Here is a 23604-nt window from a genome sequence, read left to right as displayed (position 1 = left end):
CCTGCTGGGTGGTTTGCCTCATTTAACTCTTACCCCTCGGGGAGAAAGATACGCTTAGCCTCGTTGCACAAAGGAGAATGTGTCTCAGAATGTAAGTACACAAATTGCATAGGGAATCTCTGCTACCAAGTTTTAGAGGCACAATTGGAACTGGAATCTGCCCACGTTCCCTTCGCAGCGCTACAAAACGGAGACGTTGAGTTGGTCTGACGAGCTTTTTCCAGTTCCCAGAATGAATTCTTTGTGCGAAGTTGTGTCTCCTCCAATTTCCTCCAGGCCCATTATGGTGAGTGTTGGTGTAATCGTTAGGATACTTGAGTTTTGGTGTTTATTTCGGGGCCAGCACCTTGTCTTCGGGTCCTGGCGCTGTCCCGGAAGGGTGGTACTAAGATTCTGCGGTGTCGCGGCAGGAGGCGGGAGATCCCGCCAAGTGAAGAGGGAAGATCTATCCCCAGCCTCACGTGAACAATAAATTAAATAAATAAATAAATAAATAAATAAATAAATAAAAACAAAAGAAAACAAAAGAAAACAATCATCGCAACCCGGAGCGCGGGGCTCGGGTGGACCCGGGTGAGGAGGGTCGGGGCAATGAGGCGCCTCCTGAGCGCCCTCTGGCGAAGATGGAGCGCGCGTGTCCCCGCCCCGGCCCCCCTTCGCCGCCGCAGCCGCCACCGCCGCCGCGGCGCCCCCGCCCGGCTCTCCGGGTTCACTCTCGGTCTTTCACTCCGTGAGACACAGACGGCAGCTTTCCGAGCGAGCGGGGGACAGGCTGAGGCGGCGCTAGCACTACTGCTGCCGCTCGCCCAGAGACGACCTGGGCGCCGGGAGAGAAGGCGAAGCCCGGACCCCCATCCGCTCTCTCCGTGGAGGTCTCCTGAGCCGACGGGCAGCTCGGCGGCGGCGCGCGACCCCCTTCCCGGCCACTTCGCGGGGCGTGCCAGGACTTGGGGACGCGGCTCGGGAAGAGCCGGGCCGGGAGGCGGCGGCGGCGGCGGAGCGAGGGGGCGCGCACCGGGACTGGAGAGGAGTGAGTGGCGGGCTGGGCGGCGGCGGCCGTAGCCGCGGGTGTCTCCCCGCTTCGCCGCTTCGCAGGCAGCGCCGCCTCCCCGGGCCGCGGCCGCCCGGCCAGGTCCTCTGCGCGTTCCCGGGCCCGGAGCCGGCGCACGATGCGCCCGGCTGCGTTCTGATCGCCGCCGCGCCGCCGCCTCTGCCGCGATGATCCCCCCCGAGCCGCCGCAGCAGCAGCTGCAGCCGCCGCCGCCAGCCCCGCCGAACCATGTGGTGACCACCATCGAGAACCTGCCGGCCGAGGGCAGCGGCGGCGGCGGTGGCGGCGGCAGCCTGTCCGCCTCCTCCCGGGCTGGCGTGCGCCAGAGGATCCGCAAAGTGCTGAACAGGTGAGCGGCGGCGGGGGCGCGGGGCGAGGGCTGCGGGAGCCCGGCCCCGGGTCTCCCCCGGACCCCCGGCGGCCCCTTGGGACTGAGTCGCGGCCGAGGGAGGCTGAGGAGAGCTGGCGACGACGCGCCCCGCTCCTGCGGGGAGGCCTTGGCAGCTTTGTCCCAGAGCCGGGAGCCCCGGGGCGCCCGGGCTGCCGGCTGGTCCGAGGCGGGAGTTCGGGGAGAGGCGGGGTTTGCTGCTTGGCTGCTGTGTGTCTGCGCTCACACCCTCGCACACGCGTGTCGCTCACTCCTCTTGCTCACTGAACCCCAGCTTTGCACCCAGGGGACAAGAGGGAACCGAGGGTGGCCCGAACGGAGGCGGGAAGGCGCGGGGCTGCGGGGAAGGCGAGGAAGTCGCCAGCCTCGCGCTGTCGCCCGCCCCGGCAGGATGTCTCCGACCTCCACGGGGCGGGGAGGGAGGAGGGGGGAGGGGTTCGCGGCAACAGCCGGGGCGGGCAGGCGGGGGACCCACTTCTCCCGTTGCCGCTCCGACTCCTCCAAGCTGGGACCAGGGAACCCAAGGCTAGAGGCCTGGATCAGACCCACGCAAAGTGCAAAAATGTTGCGAGAAGGGTGGGAGCTGGAGGAGCCGGGTTATTCTAAAGCGGGCGAAAGCCAGAGGAGGCGAGCGCCTATCGCCGGCGCCTCCAGTGCTGGAATCTGCGCAGTGGAGGGATCAAGGACGAGGCGTTTCAGGTTGAGAACCGCGTTGACGTGAAGATGGGGCCCCTGGCGTCCTGACTCAACTGTGATGTGAAGGGGACTTTTTCTACTTAAGTAACTTGAAATGGTTGAAGAACTGACACTTAAAAAAATCAGAGAATTTGTTTTGTGTGTTTTTATTTGAGTGCGTGTGTGCTTTTTTGAGGCATCTGCATGGGTAACTCTTAAGGTCGCGCTGTTCATACAGGTTTCCGTGTGGCACTGTTTCGGGTAGCCGAGACTCCCCATAGAGCTATGGGGAGTTCACGTAGACCTTTATGGGGCTTAAAGCTCTAGTGGGGGCACCAAATATGTACAGAAATTAAAGCTTGAAAGCTCTCCTTATTTTAGGAGTAGGGTTTAATTCAGGTGTAACAAGTCCCAAACCATTTGAGTCCCTTGTGAACGGGGTATATATTGGCTTACTTAACGTATATATTGGCTTACTTGTGGGCACTTCAGTATGTTTCCATTTATTAGCAAACAAGAAGAAATTCACTCTGAAGTGAGACAAGAGTTGGTAATAGAAAGTCCCGCCTTTACTTTCCTTCGAGTTGTAGCTTAGGATAACAGCTTCCAAAATATCACATTCAAAAGACAGTGAATAGAATAAAGCAAGAAGATGCTGGCTGAGTACATATTATGTAGGTTTCCTATTCTTCATGAATACCTGTGGGTTTTTTTTTTTTTTGAATTGTAAATGCCCAGGCATTGGATCTTTATTTTAAGCGGAATCTATTAAATATTAATATCCCTCATCACTCTGGCAAAAGCTGATGCAATCATTCATTTATCTTTGCTTGATTATAAGTTATTATTGATTCCGTGCAAGTTATTTCTTGATATTCAATGAATCTTAGAGTCCAGAATAAAAAGATCACTGAGGAGACGTGGTTGTCACCATTTCGCAGCCAGTAACCAGCCACGTGGCTCAGGGGCAGAGCTGCGCATCTCCCTGGGTCTCGGTTTCTGCATGTGTAAAATGTATTTTATAATACGTGTCTTACCTCCCTTGTCTTGAGATAATACCGAAGAGAAAACACTTGCGCGAGTTTAAAGCTCTACACGAATTCATTTTGTGGTCTGAGGTGGGTCAGTGGGAGCATCACAAGCAAATAGAGTGAAGTCGTATACCATGAGTAGAACTATGTGTTTTACTAAGCTGTCGGTGATCTGTATGACATGAGTTGAACGATTCCTGATTTATAGAGGAAGAATTTAGACTGGAAGGTTGGGTCAGTGATATATCATTGCAGGTACATCTGTGAATGGGACTCCAGGGTTATAGCCTTTCTGCTTCAACTCAAACATTTAATTGTCTTTCAGAATTCTTCAGAATTTCCAACATCATATTTTGTATTGAGCTCATGGTCTTTCCTTATCCGTAAAGAGACAAGAAGAAAATATTTCTTTTGAGAAGGAGCATCTGGTATGGAGACTGAAAAAAAATCAGATTAAATGTAAAAATCTCGGTGGAATAATTTCATTAGCATGCTGATGAGCTTGGCTTCTGTACCATGATTATGTCAACAGGAGACAGCAGTGGTAGTGGCTGAGTGACTGGGCTCTAAGAGTAACAATGTGGGAGGAAAGTGGAATTTTAAAGATCTTATGCCAGCACTCAGGTGTGGCTCCCCTTTGGTTTGAACCCTCCAAGTATGTTGAATCAGTCAATAATGGCTATCAGACTGGCCCACTGGGACCGTATCACAAGCATCTTTGTTCATTTTCTCAAAACTTAAAATCATTTTTCCCCTTCTTTTTCTTCTCCTTCTTTTGCTCTTCCTTTTTCCTTGATACTTCTGTATCCTTCACCTCTATTGCCCTGTCAACTTACTGTCCTCTGGGTTTCAGTTGCTTTTTTTTTTTCATTTACTTCTGGCATGCAGCAACTTAGCTGCTAGCAGAAAGTGAGGTTGCAAATCTGGATGTTTGGAGCCAATATAAAAAAAATATCCCTTCAACTTTTGGCATGCAGATATATGGTTGGCAGCATCCTATTGCTGTGAGCTGGCCAGGAGTCTCTTCAGTGACGGAATGGGACATTGCACCACTGTTAACTTAGCCCTTAGCATCCGATTGGGCCAAAGGGGCAGTACTGACAGACTGAGGATGGTGCAGTGAGATGGGGAATGTTAGACTATGAGCAGTGTAAACCTGGTGATTTGCCTGCCACCGGTGGCAGTCTATAACAATAACTACCTGCCAACTCAGAGGAAGAAATGCAAACACATATGCTATCTATATCTACCGAGGGATAGGTAAAGGGAAAAGTACTGATTAATAATGAAGTAAAGGTACTTGCTCTCAAGAAGCATAAAATGAAAATGTAGTGTTACCTTAATGAAATCTGCCTGACATTATACTATATCCTATGACTTTCCTCAGTATAGTTACTCATTCTTTCCCCTTTCTTTATGGGCTTGTAGAATTGGATTGCCGCATTTTGTATGCGACAGTTGGGGCATCTCACTGATCACTCGCTTTCTGTAAAGCAGTTAGATTAGAATCCAGTAGTACCAAGATTTTGGTGAGAGAGGAGGTGATAGATAATTTTTTTTAAACCGGTTAATGGGATGTGTCACATTCTTCTCCCCATAGCGTTCAAAACTGTTTTGGCCGTGGGATGCAAGAAATCCAAGGTGATTCTTATGCGGAGATAACTGTTGCTTCTTTTTTTATTTAAAAAAGAAATTTTTTTTTTTTAACGTTTATTTATTTTTGGGACAGAGAGAGACAGAGCATGAACGGGGGAGGGGCAGAGAGAGAGGGAGACACAGAATCAGAAGCAGGCTCCAGGCTCTGAGCCATCAGCCCAGAGCCCGACGCGGGGCTCGAACTCACAAACTGCGAGATGGTGACCTGAGCTGAAGTCGGACGCTTAACCGACTGAGCCACCCAGGCGCCCCAACTGTTGCTTCTTTAATTCCCAAAGATTTAAAATAATATGTTGGTTCCAGCAAGGAAAAAATAAGGCTTACTCTTCCTCATTTATTTCTTAGCACAGAATAGTATTTATTACTCTGTCACGAGCGAGCAAGATATGACAAAAAAGAAAAAAAAAACACTTCAAGGGTAATGGTTGATGACCCTCACACAAAAACTGCTGATACTGGTAGTTTCTAAGAAAGATAAAGGAATGGGTACTGGTCTATATAGTATCTGAAGATTTTCTCCTCTAAAATGATTACTTAATGAAATGTTTGTGAAAAATGAGTAATAGCTTGTTTTGTGTTTTCATGTGTGTGGTTTTATTTATATTTCCCAGTTGAATATTATTTTCAAATCTTAACGAAAATAACTGTGAATTTCTAGTTTTGACCCACTTTCTTCCCCATAAGAGATTCATTGCCTTGTCTCAAGTTATTAAAGGGTTTCTGCCTTTTTGGGTCTTGTAGTGGGCATGTTTAATCATTAGAATGGATCCACTAGTGTGATGCTGGGTCATCCATTTATTTGATTTGGAACTAACTGATTTCCAACTTACATTTTGATTTGTACTACTAATTTCAAAATTTCTAAAAAAATTTTTGAGTTGAAAACCAAGATCATTAAAGAGGATGTATAAGAGAATTGGTGGAAAGCCTAAGTAAAACCAAGTCCACGTGGGAAGTTACCATATAAGATGGAACAATATGTGTATATAGCATTTCTGACTCCTTATATAAGGTGAACAGAACACAGTGAACCAAAAGAATGACTGCCAAGGAACAGAGTTATGCTTGAACCACGTATTAGGTACAGTTGAGGAAGACAGATATTATAATTTAGATGATCCTTTTTTATTAAGTTGGAAGGCTCTTGTTGAAAAATTGAATAGTGAAGCTCTTCCTCAAGCTACTTCTTCTAACAGATGTCAAAATGAAAGGGGAAGACCAACATGTAATGAGGATAATTTTATACACGATTATTCCAAATGGAACTGGGTGGTGTGATTAAAAACAGACATTTCGGAGATCAGTAGTCTTACTGAAAGAAAGGATGTCAAAGGATGCATTTATGTTTTTCAGTTTACTTATTTATTTCTGCGAGAGAGAGAGAGAGAGGTGGGGGGCAGGGAGAGAGGGAGAGAGAGAATCCCAAGCAGGCTCTATGCTGAGCTTGATCCCAAGAACCATGAGATCATTCATGAGCTAAAATCAAGAGTCAGATGTTTAACTGACTGAGCTGTCCAGGCGCCCCAGGATGCATTTATTTTTAACTAAAGGACAAAATTATGAAAATAAAAGATCATCCTGTGTACTTATTTTTTATACACAGGGCTTGGAGAAATGAATGTTTATAATGAAGGAATATTTGGTTTACTTGGGATAGAGATGATACATTTCCAAGTAATTGATGTGTAAGAAAATGGACGTATCTTTGTGTAATTTTCCTTTGAGTGTTTACCGTCTCAAGATCCTGCAGTGTTTCAGGGCCATCATAATAGAAGCCTGTTTTTATTGTACCCTGATGTCTGTGTAGATGATATAGGAAAATGAGTTGGCTGCCCATATAGTTCTAAAGTTACTTAATGCAAGAGCTAATTTATTATTTAACTGCTATTTCTCGTAAAAGTAGAATGCAGAATGTGAGAATACCACCACACGGTTTTGGTTTAGCTTTCTCACTCATTTGAGCTCAGGCCAATGAGCATTCACTGTACATTTTCAAACCCATTAATTCTTGATTATGTTTCTAAAAAAAAGTATGCTTAGGAAATTAAACTCCAGTAGTCACATGGAAAAATACCTCACAAATATTTGGCATATTTCTTGAATGTGGCATGAACACATACAAGTATACATTCATTTATTCTTTGTTTTTAATGGCCAAGGCACATGACATAAAATTTACCCTCTTAACCACTTCTAAGTGTACAGTATAGTAGTGTTATTTGTATGCACATTGTCATGCAACCCATGTCTAGAATTTTATCAGCTTGCAAAACTGAACCTGAATCCATTAAACAACTCCCCGTTTCTTCTTCTGCGCTGACCCTGGCAACCACTATTCTACCTTTTGTTTCTAAGAGTTTGACTGTTTTGGATACCTCATATAAATGAAATCATGCAGTATTTGCCTTTTTATGACTGGCTTAGTTCACTTAGCGTAATGTCCTCAAGGTTCACCCATGTTGTATCATACGAGGATTTCCTACCTTTTTTAGGCTAACATTCCGTTGTATGTATATACCACATTTTCTTTATCTATTTGTCTGTTGATGGACATTTAGGTTGCTTCTTCCATCCCTTGACAATTGTGAATAAAGCTTCAATGAACATGAATGTGAAAATATATCTTCAAGATGCCTCGTTCAATTTTTTGGGATATGTACCCAGAAGTGGGATTGCTGGATCATATGGTGATTCCATTTTTATTTTTTGGAGGAAACTCTATACTGTTTTTCATAGCAGTGGCACCATTTTACATCTTCACTCACAATGTATAAGAGTTCCAATTTCTCCACATCCTTGCCAACACTTGTTACTTTTGGTGGTTTATTTTATTTTATTTATTTATTTTTTTATTGTGGTCATCCTAATGGGTGTGAAGTGGCATCTCGCTGTCGTTTTGATTTGCGTTTCCCTAATGATTAGTGATATTGAACAGTTTTTCATATGCTTGTTGGCCATTTGCATGTCTTCTTTGGAGAAATGTCTATTTACAGCCTTTGCTCATTTTTAAATTGAATTGTTTGGAGTTTTTAAGTTGTTGAATTGTAGGAGTTCTTTGTATATTCTGGATATTAACCCCTTATTAGATATATGGTTTACAAATATTTTCTCTCATTCCATTGGTTGCTTTTATACTCAGTTGATTGTTTTCTATGTTTATTTGTTCTTAATCACTTATTGTGTGCTGACCCCTTTTCTGGAGGACATCTACGTGACAAAACATTATTCTAACTGGATAATGTGGCATGTGTTTTGCTACTGAGAGTGAATCATTATAATCTGTAACCTGAGTTTTTATGCATAGTCTAATTGTATGCTTCCAAATGTCTAGATACTGGATTCCTATAAATAAGTTGCTCAGTATGCATTCCATATTACACTTCTCATTCTGTCATTTTGACCTTATACAGGGACTACTTGAATGTGTAGTAGTTAAGAAGAAATTTCATAGGAAATGCCAAAGAAAACAATAAAAGTAAATACACCTTAGAAAGTGTTTTCTTAGAAAAATGTCAGGCTTCAGTCAGTGGCAACATGAATGTAATTTGTTTACGAATACTATTATTAAAATTTTTTAAATATTGTTTTCTATTGGATTTAATTCTAAACTTTCTCTTAAGAAACTTTATGTGTGTGACTCTCTGATGGTTAAAAAAAATACCTTAAATACCATTTTGCAAGTTCTGTTGTTATGTTCCACTAATTCCTTCCATTTTAAACAAATTCATTAGGGAAACCTACTATGACTGAAAAAACAAGTTAAGGATTTTAAAAAACAAATCAATCTAATTATGTCCAGATTTAGAATGACAGGGCTACAATTCCCGATTATTCTTGACTTTGAGATAGAAAAAGTACTGATCCATTGTATAAGAGAAATTTTTTACTAGTTTCTCATTCATTCATTCATTCATTCACTCATTCATTCAATGAATATTTATTGAGTTCTTCCTATATGTTGGGCACTTCAGGATCAATGTAGTGAACTAGACAAGTATAGGCTAAAGAGGACTCTTGAGTGCTGTTGGTAGTTTCTGACTGTTATTACCCTTTCAATATAATTTACCAAGGGAACAATTTAAGTAAAGTAGAAATAACGATAACATACATCACCTCTCAAAATGATTAGATTTTCAAGCTGATCTAACAGAGGTGTACAAAAAAGCCCCATAAGTTAGCTGTTTCACCTGTAGGCAAACTACTCAAGGGGAAGACTGAACCCATAATAAAATTACTTGAAGTGTACACAGAGTCCAGAGGGTAGATCTTTCTTGATGAACACAGTACAATTTGTTTCACTTAGGACTTAAAGAAAAAAGGAGACATAGCGGTTCAGAATGTTAGGAGAAAAAGGAGAACAGATTTGAAACGCATCCTGTCATTTCAAGTGAGCCTATCAAAGGTCATTGCCACATAAATCAAGAAAATAGAGTTTTCTGGCAGTGTTAACATTCTGACAAGTGCATATACAGCTTTGAGGGAGATTGGACACATATTCATGCATTGCAGGTAAGAGAAGCTTAGAATATGACAATAGCATGAGGATGAGTTGGTGGAAAGACAGCATGCTTTATTATATAATTTGATGCAGAGTTTGAGTTAAAATTAGCATTTAGACAGTGGACCCAATTCTTACATTTTACATTATAAAGTAAGCATTTTATATTATAAACTTTATATCATGTGTTATTCTTATAACAAAAGTGCTTATTATCATCCTTTTATAGGCAGGGAAACCAATTTTGTAGTTACATAGCTAGGTGCTTTTATAAGACTACAGAGGAAAGAGACACCACTAGACTGGAGACAGGGCAGGAAGGTTCAGGGATGGCATTTTCTCTTGGCATTGAGAGATAACGTCTTACCGAGGACTGCTTTAAGGAGATACTGTAGACTAGGTGGCTTAAACAACAGACATTTACTTCTTACAGTTCTGGAGGCTGGGAAGTCTGAGATCAGAGTACCAGCAGATTTGGTGTCTGGTGGGGCCTTCTTGACTTGCAGACAGCCATCTTCTCGTATCTTTAATCGGTACAGCAACAGAGAGATCTTTCTCCCATCTCTTTTTATAAGGCTACTAATAACTCAATTATGGGGGCTCCACCCTTGTGACCTCATCTGAATCTAATTACCTTCTGAAGATCCCACCTCCAAATATCGTCACATTGGGAATTAGGGCTTCAATTCATGAACTTTGTGGGGACATAAATGTTCTAATCCATAGCACATGGGTAGGAAAGGAACATGTGGATCCACATATTAGTGAAAACATCTTTCTCTGCCTGACTTATTTCACTTATCAGAAGACCATGGGGGAGGGAAAGGGGAAAAAAGGTTACAGAGAGGGAGGGAGGCAAACCATAAGAGACTCTTAAATACTGAGAACAAACTGAGGGTTGATGGCTGTGGGGGAGAGGGGAAAGTGGGTGATGGGCATTGAAGAGGGCAACTGTTGGGATGAGCACTGGGTGTTGTATGGAAACCAATTTGACAATAAGTTATATATATATATATTATTATATATATTATATATATAATATATATATTATATAATATATATTATTATATATATAATATATATTATATATATTATTATATAATAATATATATTATATATATTATATATATATAATATATATTATATATATATTATTATATATATTATATAATATATATGGAAAGGAACTTGTGTAAGAAGGGGGATGGTAGAAAGGATGAAACCAAATATGGGGTAAGATCAGAAGAGGATTAAGTGTCCAGTTTGACAATATTATGTGGAGGTAAAAAAGGCAGTGGAGTGAAGTAAGGTTAGAATTATAGGCTGGAGTCAGATAATGGACACCCTTGGGTGCTTTGATAAGGAATTAAGACTTCATTCTGTGGGTTATTACTATTGCAGGTTATTGAGCAGAGAAAGGATATGATCAGAGATGTGCTTAAACATGATATTCTGAACCATATCTGTAGGACAGATGGAGAGAGGAAGGACTGGGGTGTGTGGGACAAGTTAGGGGCTACTATAGCCATATAGGGGAGAGGAGAAAGGAGTCTAAATGGGATGGGGATGGGGAGAAGGAAGTGCTATGATTTGGACAGAATCTGGACCAAGATCAGGAAGAGGAGGATTAGATTATTTTGGAGAAAGCACTCAACAGTGCCTACACCATTGTGGGCATTTAATACTTGTTTCATGAACGGTTATTTGAAAGTTGCCTCAAAGAAGAGATATGTTCACCAGGGCAGAAGAGACATACAGCCAGGAGGCCAGCAGCCAGCTACTCAAAGTGTGGTCACGGGACCTGTGCTGATTCAGAAACTGCACAAACCAGAATGTGATATGAACAGAAATCAAGAGTAAGCATTTAGAAATATCTATAGCAATCTGACAGAACTTTTATGCCTTTCCTTCTAATATTAAAAATGGGGTCATGTATTTTGGTAAGTTTTTGTTTTTTGCCATTTTATTTTTCTAGTAGTTGGCTTTTTAAATTGCATTTTACAAAAGTATTGCCTGCAATGAATTGAAAGAAGCAATTGATATCTTACAGTAGATAGGCTGAGAGGTACTGGTCCCCACCCAATATCCAATATCCAGTATGGATATCCAATATCAACTGGTCCCTTGGATACTGGGTGGGGACCAGTTGATCCAAGAGGGATCAACAGTGAGTCTGGATTCAACAGTGAGTCTGGAATGACTCTAGAAGTGCATCTAATCAGGTATTAATGGTAGCATTAGGCTGGTGCTCGTCATGGCCTTGGAAATCTGTATGTCCCAGCTGGTGATATGGAGGCAGTTGATTAGGTCTGATAAGAGCTACATTAAGTATCAAGGACTCAACCCAACAGCCTGGGTTGAGGCTCCCACCTTAAATGTTAAGCAGAGTAGCTTTTAGAAGTGAAAAGAGATAGCATCCCAGTTCTGTGGAATGGGTTTATGAGTGGAGAGTGCTACCTTTCAGGGATGCTGAAGTTAAAGAGAGCACATTCTAGGTCTGAATGGCAGAAGGGAGGGTCAGGGTTACATCACAGCTCAGCATAAGTGGCAGAACCACTGGTATGGCTTCACTTCGAGCTCTGAGGAGCTCAGACTAGGAGCTATTTAGCCATTCAACAAAGAATTACTGAACCAGGTAAGAGGCATCATCTGGATATTGGGAATACTGCAAGGAACAAGACCTAAAATACCTTCATTTTCATGGTGACAGCATTCAAGTTAGTACAGGCAATGAACGATACTAAGAAAGATGTCTAATTGTGCTAAATACCACGCAGAGAATTCAAGTGGGGTGATGTGACAGAGAGGCAGTGGGTGCTACTTTCATTTGAGGGGTCAGAACGGGCCTGTTTCTCCCTGGTGACGTTGAAGCTAGGATTGGCATGACCAGGAGGAACTGGCCAACTGAGGGTCAGGAGGAAGGGTGCTCCAGGCGGAGATGGTAAGATGAGACAAGCAGGCATAAGGTACTAAAAAAGAGGGAGACTGAAGTGCAAGATGGAAGTGAGCAGGGGAGGAGAGGAGCTCACAAGGAAGGGAGGTGTAAGATCTTTTAGGACCTCACAGGCCGGGAGACGAGCTTGGGTTTTATTCTAAGTGGGCTGTGAAGCAACTGGAAGGTATTCAGCAAAGGAGTAATCTGGTAGAGTTTTGAAAAGACCATTCTAGCTGCTGCTGGGGAATGGATTGTGGGAGAGATAAGTGGTTACTGGAGGGAAGAGATGTTGGAGGCTTGGACTGGAGGGTAGCAATGCAGGTAAAGAGAAACGATCGTGTTTTGGAGTGATTTGCATGAGGAGACGGAGTCCATGGGACTGGTGAGTGATTTGATGAGGCTGCTGAGGGTAAAGAATAAAAAAAAAAAAAATCTAGTGTTGGGGCCTTGAGAAATTGGGTGAATGAAGGTGCTATTGTCTAAGATGGCAAAGGCAAGGAGAGGAACATATTTGTGGGGAGAAAGTTGGGAATTTACTGTGGCGAGTTCAGTTAGAAATGTCTAGTGGAAATGTTCAAGGACTGCTGGAGTCTAGGATTCTTGGGAGAAATCAAGGGCTGGGGATTTGATGTGGGAGTCACTGGGGTGGTCCTAGAGGAGATCATCTGGAGACACAGTGTAGACAGAGGACAACAGGGGTCCCAAGGTCAATCTGGGCAGTGCATCAACGTGTGGGTCGAACAGAGGAGGAGGTCCCAGCTCAGGAACTGGGGTCTGAAGTAGGAGGGAAAACAAGAGAGTATGGTTCAGAAGCCAAGGGAAGGACTTGTTTTGAGAAGGAGGAAATAAGCAGTGCACTGTGTTGAAGTATTAAGGGAAGGGCAGAGACATGGCCTGGTGATGTGAGAACCTTGGGGGCCATGAAAGGCACAGGTTCAGAGTGGTGGTGCAGCTGGGAGCCTGGATGGAATGGCTGGACAGGGAATGTGAGATGGGGGCTTCAAAACATGACTTGTGAGACATTTTGCCCTAATGAGGAGCAAGGGGAGGAGAATCTTTGAATGGAGGAGATAATGCAAAAGGTCTATGTGCTGATGGGAATGATCTAGTGGAAAGGGGAAAAATTGCGTCTGTGGGAAGGAATGGGATAATGGAAGGAGGGAAAAGCCTTGAGAAGGCTTAGAGGGTTGGATCCAAAGGAAGGGGGAAAGGTTGGCCTTTGAGAAGAGCCAGACGTTCTCCATGATACAAGAGGGGAGCCACAGCCTGTGGGTGTAAATGAAGGTGATTTGGTAGATTTGGTGGTGGGACTAAAAGTTCCTGGCTGGTGGCTTCTCTCTCTCTCTCTCTCTCAGAGCTCTGAGGCAAGGATATTGGTTGAGGATGAAGGAGCTGGGTGCTGGGGACAGGGTGTAGGACATTTGTGCAGAGGAAACCGGGAAACAGTCATTTTGAAGAGTCAGAAAGGAAATATACAAAAGAAATATAATAGGATTGAAGGACAGTGCTGTGAGTTTATTTGACATTTGTGGTAGGGATGGGGTGGAGGGGGTGTGATGGGCAGAAAGATGTTGCCTTAGAAAGGGCTAACTCAGAAACAGGTGTGGGCCTGAGTGACCTGGCAAGCAAGAACCATCAGTGAACTCAGGTATGAAGAAGTCAGGATATTGGTATGGGGCATATTTTGGGGGAGCTCCGTAGGATTTGGGTCCTCATGACATTTGAGAATAGCGTGTGAGAGACAGAAGAGGGAATTGAAAGTCACTTAAAGATTTTGTGTCTGGGCCATTGGTGTGATGGTGTCCCCTTCAGAATGTGATTGATATGTTCTCGCAGGCAACTGACTGAAGTTTTGGGTGCCTCAATTTTCTCGTTTGTAAACCAGTTAAAATAATCCTAGCCTTTCATTTCCCATTGCATTTTGGGGATTTTTAAGTGAAATGACATCTGGGTGCGGGCTTGGACAGCTGCCAAACACAATGCAATTGTTATCCTGGTCACAAAATTCAAAGGAGAGCCGGGTTTTGGGGCTTTGCGCTGTCTTCAGGCCTGTGATAAATGCTGACTCAGCCCACAGAGGACTTGGGTGCAGGCCCTGCGCTGGCCTGGTCGTTTTGTCAGCCTTGTCAATCAGAATCTGAGGGGGAACTCGCTCATCTGTGAACAAGGCAGGAGTCTGTTTGCTTCAATGTACTCCAGTTTTGAAAGCTAGATACCATTAATTTTGTTTTTTGTTTTTTAAATATTTATTTTTTTGTGGGGTGGGGGAGAGAGAGGGAGAACAAGTAGGGGGAAGGGGCAGAGAGAGAGGAAGACACAGAATTTAGAGCAGGCTCTAGACTCTGAGCTGTCAGCACAGAGCCTGATGTGGGGCTCGAACTCGTGAACCAACAGATCATGACCTGAGCGGAAATCGAGAGTCGGGTGCTTAACTGACTGAGCCACCTAGGCGCCCCTGCTTTTGATTTTTTTTCCCAGAAAGCCTCTCCTTGGGAAGACTAATTTGGCAGAAGGTGTACGTGCTGCTGCCTGATTGCTCCCCTCCCAGCAGTAGTGCTTCGAAGGTACCTGTGGTTTGTGACGGAGTTTGATAGGCTTTCGGGAAGGGTTAGTGCCTCTTGAACTGGGGAGGTTTCAAAATGAGCGTGGGCCTAAAAGGCTCCATAGAGGCCGGCAGTGGGACAGACAGAGCGGCTCAGAGGGAAAGGACAGAGCAGCTTTAATGTGCTAATGAGGGGAAGCCCAGATGCCAGCCGGATCAGAGGAGCTCTTTGTGACACTGGGTTCCTGGGGATGGCTGGAGTCTCTGTCCCTATCTGTATCCTGCTGCGGGCAGAAGAAACACTGTGCTCTCAGAGAGGGCCCTTTCCTCAACAGATAGCCTTACAGACTGCTCTGAGCGCCTGTGGGTGGTGAGGGGCCTTGGAAAATCCCAGGGTCCCTCGACTGCTTGAAAACACGGCGGCTGTGAGGTGGGGGGAGGTGTGTGTGGGAGGACAGAGGAAGGGTGGGGAGATCTGTTCTGGAGGGTGTGTGCAGTCCCAGAGAGCTAGGAAGGATATTTACAGCTTCACAAAATTAACTGTTGTCCCTCCAGTACTGCCAAGCTTGGTGAATGGCACTCAAGCCAGTCAACAGGAGGTGATCTGTCCTTGAAAATAGTCAAGGTGGGGCGCCTGGGTGGCTCAGTCCGTTAAGCGTCCGACTTCGGCTCAGGTCATGGTCTCGCGGTCCGTGAGTTCGAGCCCCGCATCGGCTCTGTGCTGACCGCTCAGAGCCTGGAACCTGTTTCAGATTCTGTGTCTCCCTCTCTTTCTGCTCCTCCCCTGCTCGTTCTCTGTCTCTCTGTCTCAAAAATAAGTAAACGTTAAAAAAAAAAAAAAAAAAAAAAGAAAATAGTCAAGGTAGTTTGTAGCTAGTTACGGAGTAAGTCTGAAACATTACAAAACCAACCAAACAAAAACTACCACCATCACCCAATGAGTGCTGGAATGAAATTCATGGTCTTGTTACTTCATTCGGTGATGGCTCCAGAGTTGCTAGTGGGGAGGGGTTGGAAGCAGGGTCAGGGAACTTGTCTTGAAGCTGACTTTGCATAGTAAGAACACAGTATTTATAAAGATTGTGTGTTTACTTGTACTGACCCCATCTACTGGTGGAGTCACCCCTTAAGGCTGCCTCTAGATTTCCTCATGATGTCTAGGGTTGTTGTCTTTGGAAATATGAGTCCCCAGATAAGACAGACCAATGAAATGAAGATGATCAATCCGTGGTATCTTGACCCTGTTATCTTTGCTACTTTTCCTTTCTGAATCTTTCTGGGATATATAAATATTTAATATAGTACAGTATATATATTATTTACCAAATAATGTATATTAGATATTATTTGTAATCAATCTTTGTCTATCCGTCTGTCTTTGTTTTGCTCTGTTTTTTTTCTTCTGACACGCTCGCACACACACACGCACACACACACACAACTGATTGGTAGATGATAGTTTTCCATTTGTCTTCCTTATTTGAAAACAGCTCTTAGATATCCTCACCATACTTTTTTTGGCTTAGAGTTGGTTCAAGAAGAATGTTTTATTTTTAACATGTTTTATTTTTATTTTGGAACCATACTGAATTGGTATCATCTAAGAAAATAAAAATATTCAGTGTGGAATTACCTATGAACTAGCTATATCTGAAAGTGTGAATGTACCTATAGAACAGCCACCCCATAAGGATTCTTCCCCACCTACCCCACATTTCCCTGAGTCACAGATGGTTTTATTACACTTCAGCTCCAGGTGATAATGAGTCTAGTGACTTGACTTTAAAATTTTACCTTTTTTTTCCCTACTCTGATTCTAACAGTTTGTGTGATTTGTGTTTTTGAGGCAAAAATTTACCTCCTCCTCCTCCTCCTTGTCCTCTTCCTTCTTCTTGTCCTTTAAAAAAAAATCCTTCTTTCCTTGACGCTTCCCGTTAATTTCCTGCTCCTAATGGGATACATGCATCTTGGATTGACCTTCCCTAGTGAAAGCTTGGTGCTCTTGATCCTATCAAGTATTATAGACAATGAGGTGCTTGCTTGCACTGGATTTGGAAGATCAGTCATTTGCAACTCAAATGCTGATAAATGAACTCATTTGTGTCCAATTCAAAGAGACCATAATTATTACTTCCCTAGCCCCCAAATTAATTGCAACCTGAGAGTCTGCCTTCAACGATGACAGAAGAAAAGCACTGTTTCAAGCATTTATAGCAATGAATATCAGATCGCTCATTTTGGATATCAGTTTGTTAAAGAAAATGGTGGTTATGCAAAGTATGCAAATGGGAACGTATGCAGTATGGGCTGGTGCCCCAGGGCTGCAGTTTGTTTGGCTATTGAGATACAGCAACAATTTTTTTTTTTTTATCGGATTGTCATCGCCTGTTTCCCTCTGTCACAATTGCAAAGCAGTTCATTGGCGTTAGGAACCTGAAGGTTCTCTTCCTTTTTGGTTGCAGCTGGAGAAGCAGGTAAAGGGCCGGAATGTGTAGTGCACTCTTTTTCTAAAAAAGGAATTTCCACAGGTTGATAGACTCTCCCACAAACTCTTCCAAATGGTGGTTGGGAAAGATAAGACATACAAGGAGCAAAGGATTTTTAAAGTTTTTTTTTAATGTTTATTTTTGAGAGACAGAGAGAAAGAGAGAGAGAGAAAGAGAGAGAGCGCGCGCAACGTGGGTAGGGGGGGGAGAGAGGGAGACAGGATCCGAAGCAGTCTCAATGCTGTCAGTGCAGAGCCCAATGCAGGGCTCGAACTCATGAACCTAACTGTGAGATGAAGATCTGAGTGAAATCAGAGGCTTAGCCAACTGAGCCCCCCAGGCGCCCTGACACAAAGGATTTTTAAAGTGAAACACATAAGAAAACGGATACAGGGTGGAAGGGAAGCCTTGCAGAGAATTGGCCTTGTATTTCTAATATTGCTCTGCTATTTTAACCATTAAAGTAATTGGCTTCATGAGGCATAGAATGTTGATTCCTGGCCCCTCTGAGGGAAATGCTAGCAAGTGAACAAAGGAAAAAAGCCACAGAAGACGTATGACATATTAATGAATCAAAGTCACCCTCATTCCATGTCAAAATCTCCATTTTGGTGAATTACTAACTTTCTCTCTGGAGCTGTTTTGATCTTAGGAAATGAATAAAGTAAAGCGATGAATGGAATCATAAAAACCTGATCCTCAGTTTTGAGGCACTACTAGGCAGAGCTATAGGCTAGCTATACACTACAATCTAAAGAGAGGGGCACCTGGGTGGCTCAGTCGGTTGAGCATCCGATTCTTGATTTCGGCTCAGGTCATGTTCCCAGGGTTCCCAGGGTCATGGGGATCGAGCTCTGAGTGCAAAGAGCAGTGGGCTCTGCACTGAGTGTGAAGCCTGCTTGGTTGGGATTCTCTCTCCCTGTGCCCCTCTCCTACTTGTGCTCTTTCTCTTTCTATTAAAAAAAAAAAGGCTGTGACATAGAAGCTTGTTTATGAGACATAACTATTCTTCAACCAAAACACAAAGGCGCCTATGCATCTGAAGACCTTGACATCCACCCCCCAACCCCCAAGTCTGGGTTAGATGCCTCATTCCAGTTACAGGCTATTTTATATCATTTACGGTCTACATTCTTTATGTGTCTGACCCTCCCAGCGGTTAAATCTACGAGGGTGTTCTCTACCCAACATCTTACATAGAACCTGGCATAAAGTTAAGTGCTCAATAAATATTTGTTGAATGAAGGGGCAAATGACCTGCTAGAAGCCCTTTCAAGAGAGGTATTATTTTATGTTCTCTAATTTTTAGTTTCTCAAATAATGTATGTGGTAGTGCCTGGCACAGAGTAGGTACTCAATGAATTTTAGTTTTAGTTTTTTTCAAATTGATCTATGGAGAAGTAGGGGATATAAAAAAGTATAGAGAGATAATTTGAGTGGCTCCAGAGTTAGGAAAATACTGAGGTGCCCTGCCTAAGTCCTACTCATACTTTAAAACTCAACACATGTGTCTATCTACCCACTGTTTCCCTAAAATTTTCAATTCCATCTGCCAGAAATTTCCGTTGGGATAATCAGTTGTAGAAATGAAAACAGAAGTCACTTAAAGCTTGTTATAGACAGCAGAAATTGAGAAGAGGGCTACTTGCTTATTTCAGTATCTTAGCGCTCTGATCTCAGAGACCTCAGTTTCTTTTCTGCTCACAGGTTGTGTTGAGGACTAAAAGATTTTGTATCTATATACGTAGATATATACAGCTATCTGTCTATCTATCTTTCTATCTATCCATCTATCTATCTATCTAGTGCACTTAGAACAGCATCTGACATAGAGAAAGTCCTACTCAAACTTATTTTATTATTATTATCATTACCGGCTGGTATAAAGCCTGGTGAAAAATGGGGAAGAAGGAACCGATTACCAAGAAAACTACATGAGAGTAGTAGAGCCCATGCCTGGCTGGTTTAGTGCTTTCTGCTCTGTGCTCCACATACTCCTTGAATTTAATATATGTTGATAATAATTGTTTGATGAATTAATGGTCTATTTTCAGTGGTCTGGGGAAGGAATGGTAAGAGGGTTATATGGTAGTTAGAAGTCCTAGCTCAAAGTAAGCCAGGAGGTAGGAGAACGACGTTTCTTATGCCTGGTCCTAAATATTTTCCTAAGCAATTTCTACCAGTCAGAAATTAATTTGAGATAAATTTCTTCTTCAAATACATCACCCTGGGAAAATTAAACAAGATTAGATTTATATCCTTTGCATGTCTGCTGCAAGGAAAACAAAGTCCTAAGTGTGGTTCGGAGATGCAAACACATAAGGTTAGGTCTCTGCTCTCAAGCATATTTTAATCTAGTTAATCAGTTATTAGTTTAGTCAATCAGTTAGACTGCTTTTCCCTTAAGAGCTGAAATCAGTCACAAGGAAGGGTGGGAACATTGCTTGAAGGCGTCTTTGGAACATGGGACATGGGACATGAGAGAAGGTCTGGTTGGGTTTTTATAGTGTGGGAAGTTGTACCACTAGAGAGCTATAAGTATTTTTGGTTGGAGGAGATCAACTTTGCTGCCTTTGGAATATGTCCAGGGCTCTCCATCGGTGAGATCAAACATCACTTTCCCAGATTTTCAGAGGCATACTGGTCAATAAATGCTTGTATCTATGAGATATGAGAATGTATCTATGCAACAGCTATGAGAATTTTGACAAGTCATTTGAAATCCATGGTCACTAAATCCCAGTACAACTCTTTTGGTGCATGATTATACATGACAATAAAACCCAAAACCTTGTGACAAATCAAATGAAGTTTATTTTTAAAGCTATATAATATATATATATATATATATATATATATATATACACACACACACACACATATTTACATATGTATATATATAGCTATATATTTATATGTGTGTATTATATATAACAATATATAATATATTAGAAAATATACGTATATGTATATTTAAATATATATATGGGTATATATATATATATATATATATATAGCCTTTCTTCTTCGTCTGCTGATACCTCAGAATAAAATGACAGTCCAGCCATTTCAAGAGTGGTTCATATGTGCTGTGTCCTCGGGGCAAAGAGCCCACATAGTTAAGTTAAATATCTTGTGTGCTAGATTAGAGTTCCAACCAAAGAATTATTTGTTACCTCAGTGTATTTAGACAAACCCTGCAAAGGGGGACTCAGGATAACTCGATAAGTTATCTGCCCTGGAATAGAATGGAAATTAGTGTAGTATTTTTTCTAAAAGTGTCAGTTATCTAAGTTGGCTTTTAAATTTCTGCCCCAGAACACACAAATGTGACACACTGGAGAGCAATACAGGGCTGGAAGGTTACTACCTGTAACAGCCTTTCTTTTCCTCTTTCCAGCCTTTGTTGCATCACTAAGATGGGATGTTTTATCCACTATGGGGTGATGAAACTTCTGCTTTATGACATTATCGAAGATCTGCGTACATAAAGAAGAGTAATGAAGTCGTTTGGCTTACATTTTTGATACCGTTTGTATTGCCTCTGTGCAGGGTTGAGTGAAGCAGTTTCTCTAGCTGCTGTAAGCAATAAACCTCTAACTGTTAAATGCTGACTCAACATAAGCGTGTTGGCAGAAGAAGATGATTAACTTGAAGAGAAGCTAGTGTCAGCAAGAAGAAATACAACCACACATCCAAAAGGAATATGGAGTATTTACATGTGACATCTTCGGGAGCCATTGCAAATAGAAAGAGAAATATAGTTGTGTTACGTGGAAATAAGTGTAGTCTTTTGCTTCTGTCCTTGGTATTGCATATTTTGTCCTCCGTAGTCTCTTGTTGGTTCCATCACTAGTGCATCCATTTTTGCCCCAGATGGTTCTGATAAGCCAATTAGTTCTTGGCATTCTTCTGGACTCGGGAGCTGGCATATTGTCGTCAGTCTTCGGGCAGGCATAGGTCCCAGGTTGGCTCAATCATATTGAAAGGAAGTACTTACATTTGATGGTGAGGGGGAGAGATTTCTCTTTCTCTGTTGGATTTGATCAAGGAAACATCTGTTTTACCACTGGCTGTTACTGTCAGCCACCTTATGACCATAAAGGAAACCAGCCTTTAGATGTCACTGATGCTGAGGACAACATAGTAGAGACAGGAAAAGTTCCTGGATCCTTGAAGATAGTATTGAGCAACTGACTGACTGACGTGCCACACGCTCAGAGTTTGCTCTATCACTGGACTTCCATTATATGGCATAATAAATATTCTAACTGCTTAGGCCAGGTTAAGTTGAAATTTGCTTTACTTGCAGTTGAGGGCTTCCTTAACTGATACACATTTCTCTCACTTTGCCCTTAAACTGACAACTTTATATGAAGAACAGCCAGGGCCTTTTCATCTCTTTCAGTATGGACACATGCACCAAGGAAGTGCAGAGGCAGTTTGCCCCAGTGTGTGGTGCGGAGGGTTAGTTTTCCAGGGTGCGTTTGCACAGAGAGTAGAAAGAATGGGCTCCTGTGCCTGGTAGATGTCATGGATATCCACACCAGGCACCTTTGATAATCTGAACTGGTCTGGATGAGACAAATACATTGAGGAGATTGGAGTACGGGATGATAGACTCTCCCACCACATCATCCATTTGTTCATTTGTGGGATCATTTATTTTGAGCTTGCTTTGTGCCTGGCTGGTGTGAGGCACCAAGTGTAGGAAAGATCTCCCAGAATAGTGGGGAACCATGGAATGCCTGATATGAGGGATTGGAGATGGCATCTGAGCATGTGACAGCTAACCTGGCAACTGGAGGGTGAGGACAACTTAGCTAGAATAAGGAGAGGAGTGTGTGTATGTGTGTGTGTGTGTGTGTGTCTGTGTGTCTGTGTGTCTGTGTGTGTCTGTGTGTGTCTGTGTGTGTCTGTGTGAGCTTGAGTGGCAGGGAATGTGTTTTAGACAAAGGAAACACATCAGAAGACTGTGGGGGTGGACGCATGGTGCATTCTGGGGAATGGAAGCGGTTCAGATGGCTGTGGCTCCCTGTGTGAGGGAGGGAGATGTTAGAGGCTGGCAGAGTAGGCGGGGGTCAGATCAGGTAGGGCTTTGGAAGCTTGTTCAGTGTGTGTGCTTTATCTTAAGAGCACTGAATAGTATTGAGGCTCTAAGCAGAAGAATGCCATGGCCAATTTACATTTTCACAAGCTCTGGCTTCCTGTAGTATAAACAGTGAGTTGAGTGCAGCTAGATGGTTACAAGGAGCCCAGCCAGGAGACAGATGCAGAGGAGAAATGGCAAGGTGTGATGCATTCCTAACTTCTCCTTCCTGAAGCCATGGGTCTTGATTATAATTGCTACTTAAGAGAAAGATGAATTGGGTTTATGGTGGTCAGTGTTTGATTTTCTTTGGTGTAACAGTGGCACGACCTCAGGCAAGTTACCTGAACTCTCTGAGTTTTGGTTTCATCAACTGTGCAGTTACAAAAACACCTACCTCAGTGGGTCATTGTGGAGAATTAAATAAGATAATATATTTATAGTTCTTGGTGCCATGCCTGAAACATGTTAGCCATTATAATTATTCATACGCAGCCTGATAAATATGTAAGAAGAGGGGTAAGAACAGAAGCAGAAGAAGAGTTAGTTTGGGAGTTGAGAGTAACACGAACATCATACTTTCTTTGGGAGCAGGACTTGTATTTATTGTACAGGCACGAAATTTCCAGTAATACTTGCTCTTGGAAGGCAAAAAATAGAAATCACGACAAAAATGACAATAGAAGGTGTGCTTCATTTTGGCTAAGGAGAAGAGGAGAGAAGGGATGTTGAGCTCACAGGGCAGGGAGAGGAGGAGGCCTGGACCTGAGAGATGCTGGGAGCAAGGGATTCCAGAACCTGTGGCTTCCCTGCAGTGACAGCCTTCTTCAGAGACATACTTTGAAGCCCTGGATGAAAGCAGGAAACAGGTGTATTTGTTTTAGGGCAGGGGCTTTTGTTTGTTTTTTAAATCATGTAGAGCAGCTGTCATATAGGAGATACTGTATTCAACAAATATTTGTTGAATGAATGAATATGAGGAGATGCACACGCTTCTGCCAAGCTTTGAGTTCTGGGGTCAGAATTTCTGCCTAAGGCATAGGTGCACGCTGGGTTGGGTTCCCTTCATTTGCCGCCTACAAAGCAGCCTTGTATTTCTCTTGCAATTAATAGAGAAACTAATTAGAGAAGCTAATCAATGGCTGATGAACTGATTCATGCAGATAGATTTCTCAAGCCAGAGTTTGAAAGAAAAGAATGGATTCTTTCCTTGGGCGATGTAGGCAGCTATTTTTAGTCAGCAGGTGTTGCAG

General features: G+C 43.0%; 1 protein-coding gene across 1 annotated transcript in view; it reads left to right on the top strand.

Annotated features, from left to right (window-relative positions):
• Positions 1-742: 742 nt before the first annotated feature.
• The window catches only part of SLC35F1 (solute carrier family 35 member F1), a 407499-nt gene continuing 384637 nt past the window's right edge, over positions 743-23604 (top strand). The window contains exon 1 of the mRNA XM_019418199.2: positions 743-1400. Within this exon, the coding sequence (XP_019273744.1) occupies positions 1219-1400 (182 nt within the window). The 5' untranslated portion in view covers positions 743-1218. The remainder of the gene's footprint in view (positions 1401-23604) is intronic.

This window comes from Panthera pardus, unplaced genomic scaffold (assembly GCF_024362965.1).
Source record: "Panthera pardus isolate Hobbes unplaced genomic scaffold, ASM2436296v1 HiC_scaffold_17, whole genome shotgun sequence".
NCBI classification, from domain to species: Eukaryota; Metazoa; Chordata; class Mammalia; order Carnivora; family Felidae; genus Panthera; species Panthera pardus.
Note: the sequence above shows the minus strand (reverse complement) of the source record. Positions and strands in the feature narration are given on the sequence as shown.